This window comes from Heptranchias perlo, chromosome 2, assembly GCF_035084215.1.
Source record: "Heptranchias perlo isolate sHepPer1 chromosome 2, sHepPer1.hap1, whole genome shotgun sequence".
NCBI lineage: Eukaryota > Metazoa > Chordata > Chondrichthyes > Hexanchiformes > Hexanchidae > Heptranchias > Heptranchias perlo.
This window is the reverse complement of record NC_090326.1, coordinates 5,556,949-5,569,115: the sequence shown is the minus strand read 5'-3', so window position 1 is coordinate 5,569,115 and position 12,167 is coordinate 5,556,949. Positions and strand designations below refer to the sequence as shown.

At 46.9% G+C, this 12,167-nt stretch overlaps 1 protein-coding gene across 1 annotated transcript in view; it reads right to left on the bottom strand.

Annotated features, from left to right (window-relative positions):
* The window catches only part of LOC137331642 (probable G-protein coupled receptor 139), a 42,789-nt gene extending 35,589 nt beyond the window's left edge, over positions 1–7,200 (bottom strand). Inside the window, exons 1-2 of the mRNA XM_067995580.1 lie at positions 7,131–7,200; positions 5,247–6,103 (exon numbers count right to left, since the gene is read on the bottom strand). Of these exons, the coding sequence (XP_067851681.1) occupies positions 5,247–6,103; positions 7,131–7,200 (927 nt within the window). The remainder of the gene's footprint in view (positions 1–5,246; positions 6,104–7,130) is intronic.
* Positions 7,201–12,167: the final 4,967 nt, after the last annotated feature.

Sequence of the window (12,167 nt, the reverse complement as noted above, 5' to 3'; positions counted from 1 at the left end):
TTCCGGGTTCCCCACGGACGCGCCGGCGTGCGCGCGCAGACCCGGCAGGTGGGAATCCCGCAGGCAATTAAAGCCAGCGGGATGCCACTTGTGAGTATTGATCTTGCTCGTTCAGGTCGTTTACAGGCCTGATTGAGCTGTTTTATTAGGAAGGGTGGGATTTTACCTTGAACTGAGACTGTTTCCCATACTGGGGGAAACACTCTCACTCCAAACGGACGTGTTGCAGCCAGCAGCCTGTGGCAGCTGCCAAGGTGCATTCCACAGGTGGGTGGGGCGGGGGGAGACCCTTCACCAACGCAGGAGGCCACTCCGTCACATAGGGCAACGCTTGCGCTCCACCACCCTCCTCCGAGCAAGAAGATTCACCGACGTGGAACCGCAACACCGGTGCGAGGACACACTTACCGACCTTGCAGAACCCCTCAGACCTACACCTTCCAGATGGGGGCCGCCTTGACCTCCTCGGAGGACGAACAGCATCACCAGCCTCAGCAGCCTCGCAGGCCACGCCGTCCGCCTCAGACACGTGGAGCCCCACAACACGGTGCTGTGGCACATCCACCTGCACAGCAGGAGGGAGGGCAACCACAGAGAGAGATGCGTCGCAGGAGGCAGTACCCTCGGCACAGGGTCTACAGACCGAGGCTCAGCTTCCTGGACCTCTCTGAGGAGCAGTGCATACGGAGGCTCAGAGTCATTCGCCAGGTAGTCGCCGACATCTGCAGCCTCCTTAATGATGAGCTGCTCCCGGATGGACCAATCAGCATCTTCTTACCCGTCGCCGTCAAAGTCACCACTGCCCTCAACTCCTTCGCCTCTGGATCCTTCCAGGGTGCCACCGGGGACATCACCGGGGTCTGTCATTCGTCTGCACACAAGTGCATAAGGCAGGTTACCGATGGGTTGTTCCACAGGGCCTCGCACTACATCAACTTTGCCATGGATGACCGCAGCCAGATGGAGAGGGTGGTTGGATTCCATGCTGTGGCTGGCTTCCCACGGGTGCAGGGTGTAATCGATTGCACCCACATAGCAATACGGACACCTCCACATGAGCCAGGGCTGTTCATCAACAGGAAGGGGTATCACTCCATGAACGCCCAGCTCATCTCTGACCACCGCCAGAGATTCCTACACATGTGCGCCAGATACCCTGGCAGCTGCCACGATGCCTTCGTCCTCAGGGAGTCCGCCGTCCCGCCCCTCTTCCACTCACCCAACACCGGCAACGGCTGGCTCCTCGGCGACAAGGGATATCCCCTGCTCACGTGGCTTATGACACCTCTGAGGAATCCCATCACCGAGCCGCAGCGTTGATATAATGACAGCCACATTGCTACCAGGTCTACAATTGAGCAGGCTATAGGGGTGCTAAAGATGCGCTTCAGGTGCCTCGATCGTTCTGGGGGAGCGCTCCAATACGCGCCACTCAGAGTGGGACGAATTACAGTTGTCTGCTGTGCCCTGCACAACATGGCACAACAGAGAGGGGTGCCGCTGGAGGAGGCCCCATTCACATCCGCCACCCATATTGAGGACGACGATGAGGAGGAGGAGGAGGAGGAGGAGAAGGAACAAGAGGAGGAGGAAGGACCCATGGGCCGAACACTGGCTCACCTGGATGCTCGTCAGGCCAGGGAGGCACTCATATGTCAACGGTTCTTCTAACATCAGACTCTCTGAGGCGTCCAGACCTCATCACGTGCACAGAGGAGCGGCCATACAAGCCCCCTCCACAGAAGAATGGTGCCATTACTCCTGCACCCACTGTAGTGTGACCCAATGGGTGGGACCAGGTGTTTGTCGTCATGATGAGCCCCACGAAAGGGACCTATTGCACAAGCCGCTCAAGAATGGACAAGAGGTGGCAGTAGTGGTGAGAACAATTGTGTTTATTGTGTATGTGCAGTAAACGACTATAAATAAAAACATAACAAATTGTCATACACCCTGGTGCATTCCCTTTGTGTTCATAACACCCTAGCCTCACGTTTGCGGGAACCCCTACGTGGTGCTACCCCTGTGGCTCCAGCAAAGGTAGTGGCAGGTTGCTCTTGTTCGTGCCCTGACCGGGTAGATGCTTTGGGCCGACGCCCCCTGGGTTTCGGTGCCCGTGAGGGCACCTCCACAGACTGCTCCTCCTGCACCTGTGCAGGGGCAGACTCAGCCACCTGGAGAGGAGGCAGCATTGCGGGAACTGGTTGAGAGGGGGGCAACGGGTGAGACGTTGGGGCACTTTGAGTAGCGTCCCCACTTCCATGTCCCCGTTCACCATCTTCCCTCTCATGGCCTAGGCCCATATCACTCCTTCCACCCTGCTGGACGGCAGTTTGGATGAGCTGTGTGAGACCTTGCAAGGCCACGTGTAGTGTATCTGTCAGCCTGTTTATGGCGGCAGAATGTTGCTCACTCTGAATCCGAACAGCCGTTGTCAGGGCCTGGATGGACTCAATGTTGAGCTGTGCGTGACGCTCGAGGGAGGCTAGCCTTTCCTCCACCGCAGACGTTCCCGCACCTACCCGCGACACTATCTCGCGGATACCCTCCTGTACTTGTGCCACCATTGCCCTCATGCAGGAGTTGGACTCCTCCATCACCTGAGCGATTGTGGGGAGTGCGCGTGGCACCTCTTCCAGTACCTCGGCAATGTGCTGGTGCCCCTCGACGACTCTCCTTTTGACTGGTGGCCCCCGGGGTTCAGCATCTGGGTCCGGCTGAGCAGAGCCTGGAGAAGAGTGCTCCCACTGACGCGGACCCTCCGCGGCTGCCCCTGCCACCAGGGTCTGCTCTTGCTCACATGTGCGCGGTGACTCACCATGTGAAATCCCAACTAATTGAGGAGGGGGACCCACCGAGGTGTGTGTATCTGCGCTGGTGGATGCTTGGCTCATATGTGACGATGGACCCTCAGAGACTGGCATGTCCTCTGAGGACTCGCCCTCCACAGACACGACGCTCGCAGACGGCCCTGCAAGAGAACAAAGGGCAATATCAGGCATGTGGACAAATGTTGAGGTGCGGCAGATGCCAAGTGATGCTAAGATCATTCGCGATCATGACTGCTGAGTGTCAGCTTTCCGTTACCGGACTTTTCTGCAGCCCCAGCCTCGCCATCCGCCACGGACAGGCAATGCAGCGTGTGGCTGATCTCCAAGGCGTCCAGCTCTGCGTGCATTAGAACCACCTCGTGTTGCTGGCCCCCTCCGGTGCGTGCCCTTTCCCGGGCGTTCTTGCATCTCTTCTCCTGTCAAGGCAAAACACAGATGCGTGATTGAGTGATGATTGCATTGTGAGACGCTTCAAGCATTGGTGTGGGTGGGTTGAGCGTGTGGGAGATGGATGGGAGGATGCGTGTGCCACATGCCCATCCCATTGTATGGGGATTGGGGTGTGTGGTAGTGTTCGAATGGGGACAGGGACGGTGGGTACGTGCAGGCACGGTGAGGATGATAGTTGAGTGGCTGTGAGGATTGATGCGGGAGCGCTGTGGTGGCAGTGCAGAAGGGGTTGTGAGGTGTTTGAGGTGATGTGGAAGACGGAGTGTGGGAGAATGCGTTAGTGTACTCACTTTGCCGGACCTAGTGAGATCATTGAATCTCTTGCGACACTGGATCCATGTTCTTGTGGTGTTGCCCCTGCTGCTAACCTCCGCGGCCACCTCCGCCCATGCCTTCCTGGTGGCGGAGGCAGGGCACTTCCTTCCATCGCTGGGGAACAACGTCTCCCTCCTCCTCCTTACCCCGTCCAGCAGCAGCTGGAGTGAGTCGTCAGAGAATCGTGGGGCAGCCTTACCCCTGGGGTGCTCCATGGTGTGCTCCTTCTTGTTTGCAGCAGGAGGAGCATTGGTGGACTGCCCCTTTAAATAGAGCTCCACCATCACTCAGGCGTCACTGCGCATGCGCAGGCCGCCGGCGCGCAGCTGAGCAGCGGAAAACCCGTCACCTCAGGTAAATGACTTTAATTATCCTGTGATCGCGCGGGAGTCGCACTCATTTCACCGGGCGCGATACCCATGCGCCCGATAGCCCCCTTCCGCCGGGAACCCGCAGGCCTGTTAACATCGGGCCCCCGGTGTCTGGAGGTGTTTGATTAGTATCACCCCCCTGCATGGTCCCGATGTATAGGGTAGTGGCCAAGCTATAAAATTCATTCTTCCCACTGTTCAATATAATCAAGGACACAATCATCTCCAAGAGAAAGCTATCAACTAACGATCTTAATTAAGCTGTCCTTATTTTCACTAGATTGCGTATTGATAACAGATTGATAACTTTTGTCGCGTTGTACCCAGGTGATTTAGGTTAAGTACGGATGGGACATGATAGATAGAAACAGATTGCCCCCATTAGTTGGGGGATCAAAATCTAATAGCCATAGATAAAAGAATAAATGTAAGAGATTTCGAGTCGGAGAAACCTCTTCACTCCGAGAGTTGTGAAGCTGTGAATTAACGGAGGCAAAAATTGCGTTAATATTCAAGATTGGATAGATGTCTGAATAAAAATATATTGAATACATGTTAGGACAGGGCGGGTAAAGTGATTGGAACTATTTGCCCGTGTGTAGGATAAACGCCAACAAGCACTGGTCGGGTCGAATGGTTTGTTCTCCTGGTATAACAATCCAAATTTTTGTTGATCAGTTGATATGTTAAGTAAATAAAGATGCCTAACTTCACATTGTCGAGCCAAGTTCCTACTGTCTCCTTCATAAGATCACTTATCAGTGGACAGGGCCCCTTTCTATTGGGCTGGGAGGCAATGTGGAGACCAGCGCCTGTAACATTCACGTCAAAATTACAGAAGAATTACAAATAACCCAGTTTATAGCACTCTTCAATGTTGCGACACGAAAGAAAACTATTAATTAAACTGGCGCGTATCATTCCGGTCCCTGCGGTGCAAGGCAGTTAACTCTGATGCCCACATGTCCTACACCACTGCTGAAGCTCAATCATGAACTGTTCTCTTTGAATCTTGAGCGGGAAGCGCGCTTTCTTACCAGGCAACGATTCTGTTCACCCTGGGAAAGCGGCAGACATCAAACACACGGCACACAATGGAAAAAATATTCTCTGATTCCTGTTCATTTTCACAAGAACAATCCATTTTCATCGTAACAGCAAGGAGGCCATTCTAAAATGGAGCACGGATGCAATTGAACTCCAGTTAGGACAGGAAGCTTTGGTTTCTTGTTTATTTTTTTACCAATGTCAGAATAAATGTCAAAGGAGATGTCATCACTTGCTTCAGCTCCTCCCTGAATTTAGTTTGGGTAGCTGCATAAATACACGTGTTTGTACAGGAACTCAAATACATAAGCATATATCCGGTTTCAGTTGCTATATAAGCGGGAGCTGAATAATCGCCGAGATATTGCGCGGTGCTGGTCAGTCTAGTGGTTAAAAAACTCACGCCAGCTGTCATCCACAACAGTATAAAACTGCCCGACACAGTGAACAGTAATATTATGGATTTCCTTCGGTTCTCCATCTCAGGATCGCTCTGATTCTCACTAGTGTGACCCCGAAGGCCCCTGCGGGCTTTGTTGGCCACTAAAATACGTTTGACTGTCAAACAATTAAACAGTAATATCAAAGCAAACGGAAGCCATGTCATGAAAATACTTTCCAACCAGGAGAACGCTACACCGGCAGGCGATGAAAAAAATTCCACCCTGATGCGGCAACCCCAGTGAATATTGTTAATTATTCGTTCAGGTTCATATGCAAACCAAAAGGGGATGTCCTTTAAACAGTGCAGGACAGTGACGGTTGTTAAAACCGAGACTACCGTTCTCACGATGCAATACTTTGCCTTAAACTTCTCACAACATATAGCTACAAATCGGTCAAATGTGAACAAGACTGTAAACCATACCGACACATTCAGGGTAGTAGCATTCATGTATAGATTGAACTTACAAACGGCAGTGTAGGACAGGAATGAAAGTACAAAGAGATAACTGAAAATATGATACATTATTACATTGAAGATCATGACCAGGAGATCTGCGGTTGCCATGGCCACCATGTAGCCAGAGATACATTTGGAAAGTCCGCAATTTCCTCTGGAGAGAATCACGATTGTCATGATGTTCGCTGTAAGAAAGGGGGAGAAGAGTTAAGTAACGGGGCCACTCTGATAAATCTCACAGCATATTGTGCGTAATGTACAGATGTGTTCCCACTTAGGTTGATAAACACGGATTGTTTCTTTTATTATATAGGCGAGCGTTGACGACAATGTGTTTAAAATAAAGAAATGATTAAACACGCAGTATAGAGGAACTGAAAATCCGCCGTCCTTCCGGCATGTTTCAGGTATGAAATATAATGTTGCGGAAATTACTGGAAAGATATGAATTCAAATGAAACATTCAGCTGAGAAAATAATCATTTAATTTAGGTGAAAACTCTGGCCTTTTTATATTTATAATCGAGTCGAGGGAGCTGCTCGGGAACAGAGCAGCAACTGGTGCGATTTTTTTTATATTTCAAAATAAACTTGATTGATAACATTTGTAGAAGTACATACAATGCAATTCAAGCCATGCTTCAAACACAATACAGGTCATACAATTTACAACGGTACGTACAATGCAATTCAACGGTGCCGGTGCAATCAATGCAGTTGTACACCAGACGTTTTACACACAGTTCATGGCACCCTAGGGTGGGACCGTGAAAGTTCTTTACAGCCGAGGGGAGGGAAACAGTTCTGTGAGCGGCAATTATTTATCCAAATATTTTTTAAAGTCCCCTGTTGGGTGCTGGTGGCTGCATTCTAAGGAATTATCAACTTAAAGCATAAAAAAACAACTGTACAAATGAAATGATTACCATGGACACTAAGCAACACATCCCTTGGTGATTTATATACTGTTGGAGGGACCGGGGAATCAGCCTTGCCCTCCATCAGTATAGGGAGCGAACTTGAGCGCCCGGTGCCCACCATCTACCGACCAGAGCAATGCCTCACCGGCCAAACTGACTGATAGGATTATCGGTGATATTCACCAATTTGTCGCGGAGGATAACAGACTCTGCAATGAGGACATTCTCGGAATCTGTTACATAATCAATAACAGTGAGATAATCGACAGCTAGGAGACAAAAGGATACCTACCGGGCACACCAAAGGTGGCGAGAATGGGGTAGTAAATATCCGTTATCAGTAGAATTGTTGGCCGTTCCATTTTTTAAAGGAATGTGTGAATTCCGTCCAGCTTTACGGTTCCGACTGGAGTGCATCTAAAATTCGTAAATGCTCCTCCTTTATAGGCCAGACAGTGCCCGGTAAGAAAATCAGATTACACAATATTTGGCGTTAGTTACAGTCACTTAACAAACAAGGTGAGATTTTCCACTTCAGCGAACCCGAGAGGGCCAATCTGGAAATAATGTACCTCAGTCGATGGAACTCCGTCAATTAGAATAAATGAACGGAAAGTAATGCCAGGCCCAATGTGCTCTGGTCGCGTATTGTGATCCGTGCAGGGAATATCACTGCTGAGCATTGTGTTAGCTTCTTGGGGCCTCACAATAAATCAGTGAAATCTTAACTCAACCATTACATAATTAAAATTGCTTTCTACTGTGATTATGACTGGTGTTGAATCTACTGTAACATTATTCATTGGCACCCTGCTCTAAAATTAATGGCGATGTCGCTACTCTAACATTAATGATGGTGACCCTAATCTAACGCTATTTCTGCTGGCTTTAATCTAACATTATTGATGGTGATCCTACACTAGCATTACTGCTGCTGACCCAGCTCTAGCATTACTGATATTGAGCAACACTAACATTCCTGGTGGTGTGCCTAATCTAGTATTATTGTTGGTGATCATACTCTAACATTACTGGTGTTGACACTAGCGTAACCTTACTGGTGGTGACTCTTCTCTAACGTTAATTGTGGTGACTTTAGACAAACATTACTGGTAGTGACCTTACTCTAACAATACTCGTTGTGACTCTGCTCCAACATTGTTGGTGGTGAACCTATTCTAAAATTAATGGGGGTTACCCGACTCTAACATTAGTGGTGGTGACTCGACTCTAACATTACTGGTGTTGACTCTACTCCAATATTACTGGTAGTGACCCTACTCTAACATAACTGGAGTTTACCCTAGTCTAATATTACTGATGGTGACGATACTCTAACATTGCACGTGGTGATCCTACTCGAACATAACTGGTGGTTACCTCAATCTAATATTACTGATGATGACTCTAAGTTATCATTATTGGTGTTGTCTCTACACAAACATTACTGGTAGTGAACCTACTCTAACATTACTGGTGGTAACCCTACTCTAACATTACTGGTAGTGAAGCTACTCTATCATTAGTGGCGGTGACCCTTCTCTAACATTACTGGTGGTAACCCCACTCTATCATTACTGTAGGTGACTATACTCTAATATTAATGGTGGCAACCCTGCTCTGACATTACTGATGGTGATCATACACTAACATTATTATTGGCGACCCTACTCCAACATTACTGGAGGTCACCCTACTCTATCATTACTGGTGGTGAGCCTAATCTAACATCACTGGTGGTGACCGTCCTTTAACGTCAATGGTGGCGACTCTACTCTAATATTAATTGTGTTGAATCTACTCAAATATTACTGACAGTGAACCTATTCTAACATTAATGCTAGTGACCCTACTTTATCAGTAATTATGGTGACTATTCTCCAACATTAATGTAGTGACCCTAATCTAACATTAGTGGTGATGATCCGAGTCTAACGTTACTGCTGATGACCCTAATATAACATTAATGGTGGTGCCCCACTCTAAACAACTATTGGTGACCCTACATTTACATTACTGGTGGAGAGCCTAGTCCAATATTAATGTTGGTGACCCTAATCTAACATTACTGGTGGTGACCATATTCGAACATTAATTGTAGTGACCCGACACTAACATTACTGGTGGTGAACCTATTCTAACATTCATGGTCGTGACACCATTCTAACATTAAATGTATTGACACTACTCTAACATTACTGGTGGTGACCCTACCCTAAAATTAATTGTGGTGACGCCACTCTAACATTACTGGTGGTGACCCTGCTATAACGTTACGGTTGGTGAACCTACTCTAACATTTTTGGTGGTGACCCCATACTAGCATCAATGTTGTTGACCCTGCTCTAATATTAATGCTCCTGCCTCCACTCTATCATTACAGGTGATGACTCGACTCTAACATTGTTACTGGTGACCCCACACTAAAAATAACGGTGTTGAAACCACTCGAACATTAATGGTCCTGACTCGAGTCTAACATTACAGCTGTCGACTCTACGCCAATATTACTGGTGGTGACCTGACTCTGATAGTATTATGGTGACCCTGTTCTAACATTACTGGTGGTGATCCTAATCGAACATGACTCGTGGTGCCCCTACTATTACATTAATGGTGGTGACTCTCATCTAAAATTATTGGTTTTGACACTTCTCTACCATTACCGGTGGTGGACACTAATCTAACATCACTGGTGGTGACGATACTCTAACATTACTGGTGTTTACCCTACTCTAATATTACTGGTGGTGATTCTAAGTTAACAATACTGGTGCTTAATCTACTCAAACATTACTGGTGGTTAACCCACTCTAAAACTACTTGTGGTGACCCTACTTTAACGTTACTGGTGGGGACACTTCCCTAACATTACCGGTGGTGACACAAATCTAACATCACTGGTGGTGTCGATACTCTAACATTAATGGTGGTGATCCTACAGGTGGTTACCCTACGCTAATATTACTGATGGCGACTGTAAGCTAACATTACCAGTGTTGACTCAACTCAAACATGACTGGTTGTGAATGCACACCAACATTAATTGTGGTGACCTCAGTATAGCATTACAGGTTGTGACACTACTCTAACATTATTGGTGGTGATTCTACTTTAATATTACTGGTTGTGACCCTTCTCTAACATTACTGGTGGTGACCCTGCTCTAACATTACTGGTGCTGATTATACACTAACATTACTGGTGATGAGCCTGCTCTAAAATTAATGGTAAAATCCTTCGCTAACATTAGTAGTGGTGACCCTACTCTAACATTACTGGTGGGACACTACTCTAACATTACTTGTGAATACTACTCTAATGTTACGTTGGTGACACAAATCTACCATTTATTGAGGCGAATCTTCTCTTAAATATTTTTTGTTGACCTCACTCTAACATTACTGATGGTGCCTCTAATCTAATATTACTGGTGGCAACCACATGCTAACCGTACTTGTGGTGACCCTACTCCAACATCACTGGTGGTGAACCTATTCTTACATTATTGGTAGTGGCTCTACTCTAATATTATTGGTGGTGACCCTACTCTAACATTCATGGTGGTGATCCTACTATGATCTTCATGGTGTTGACCCTAATCTATCATTAATGTTGCAGACTCGAGTGTAACATTACTGCTGTTGTCCCGACTCCAACATTACTGGTGACAACTCTACTCCAATGTTCTTCGTGGTGGCCCTACTCTAATATTACTGCTTGTGAGAGCATTCTACATTAATGGTGGTGACCCTTATCTAACATTGCTTGTTATGACCTACTCTAAAATTACTGCTGGTTACTCCACTCTAACATTACTGGAGGTGACCCTATTCTAACATTAATGGTGGTGAGCCTTATCTAACATTGCTGGTGGTGAACCTACTCGAACATTACTGGTGGTGACCCTTCTCCAGCATTATTGACGCTGATCGTACACGAACATTACCGGTGAAGACGCTACTCTAACATTAATGGTAATGACCCTACTCGAACATTACTGGTGGGGACCCTACGCTAACATTACTAGTCGTGACCCTTATCTAACATTACTTGTGGCGACGCTACTCTAACATTATTGATGGTGACCCAAATCTAAATATTACTGGTTGTGACACTAGCGTAACATTCCTGGCGGTGATCCTGCTCTAACATTAATGCTGTTGACGCTACTCTAACATTACTGGTGGTGATCCTACTCTAATATTAATGCTGGTGACCTTACTTTAACATTACTGGCAGCGAACCCACTCTAACATTATTTATGGTGAGTCTACTCTAACATTTTTGGCGTTGACTACTCAAACATTATTTGTGGTGACCTTACCCTAATATTACTGATGGAGATCCTACTCGAACATATATGGTGGTGACGCAACTATAACATTGGTGACAACTCTACTCCAATGTTATTGGTGACAACTCTACTCTACTGGTGACAACTCTACTCCAATGTTCTCCGTGGTGGCCCTACTCTAATATTACTGGAGTTGGCTCTACTCGAACATTACTCGTGGTGATCATACACTAAAATTAATGGTGATGACCCTAATCTGACATTACTGTTGGTGAGCCCACTGTAACATTACTAGTTGTGATAAAACTCTAACACTACTGCTGATGATCTAAGTCTAACAGTACACATGGTGACCGCGCTTTCACATTACTGGTGGTGATTCTACTCTAATATTACTGGTTGTGACCCTTCTCTAACATTACTGGTGGTGACCCTACCCTAACATTACTTGTCGTGAACCTACTCTAACACTACCGCACTTCTGCTACTCTAATATTACTGGTTGTGAACCTGCTCTAACATTAGTGGTGCTGATGTTTCACTAATATTACTGGTGGTGACCCTGCTCTAAAGTTAATGGTAATAACCTTTGATAACATTATTAGTGGTGACCCTACTCTAACGTTACTGGTGGGGACACTACTCTAACATTATTTGTGAACACTACACTAATATTAAGTTGGTGACACAAATCTATCATTTATTGTGGCGACTCTTCTCTAAAATTATATTTGTTGACCTCACTCTAACATTACTGATGGTGCCTCTAATCTAAAATTACTGGTAGCAACCACATGCCAACAGTACTTGTCGTGACCCTACTCTAACATTACTGGGGGTGAACCTACTCTTACATTATTGGTAGTGGCTCTACTCTAACGTTACTGGTGGTGACTCTACTCTAACATTCATGGTGGTGATCCTACTCTGATCTTCATGGTGGTGACACTAATCTATCATTAATGTTGCAGACTCGACTGTAACATTGCTGCTGTTGTCCCTACTCTAACATTACTGGTGATAACCCTACTC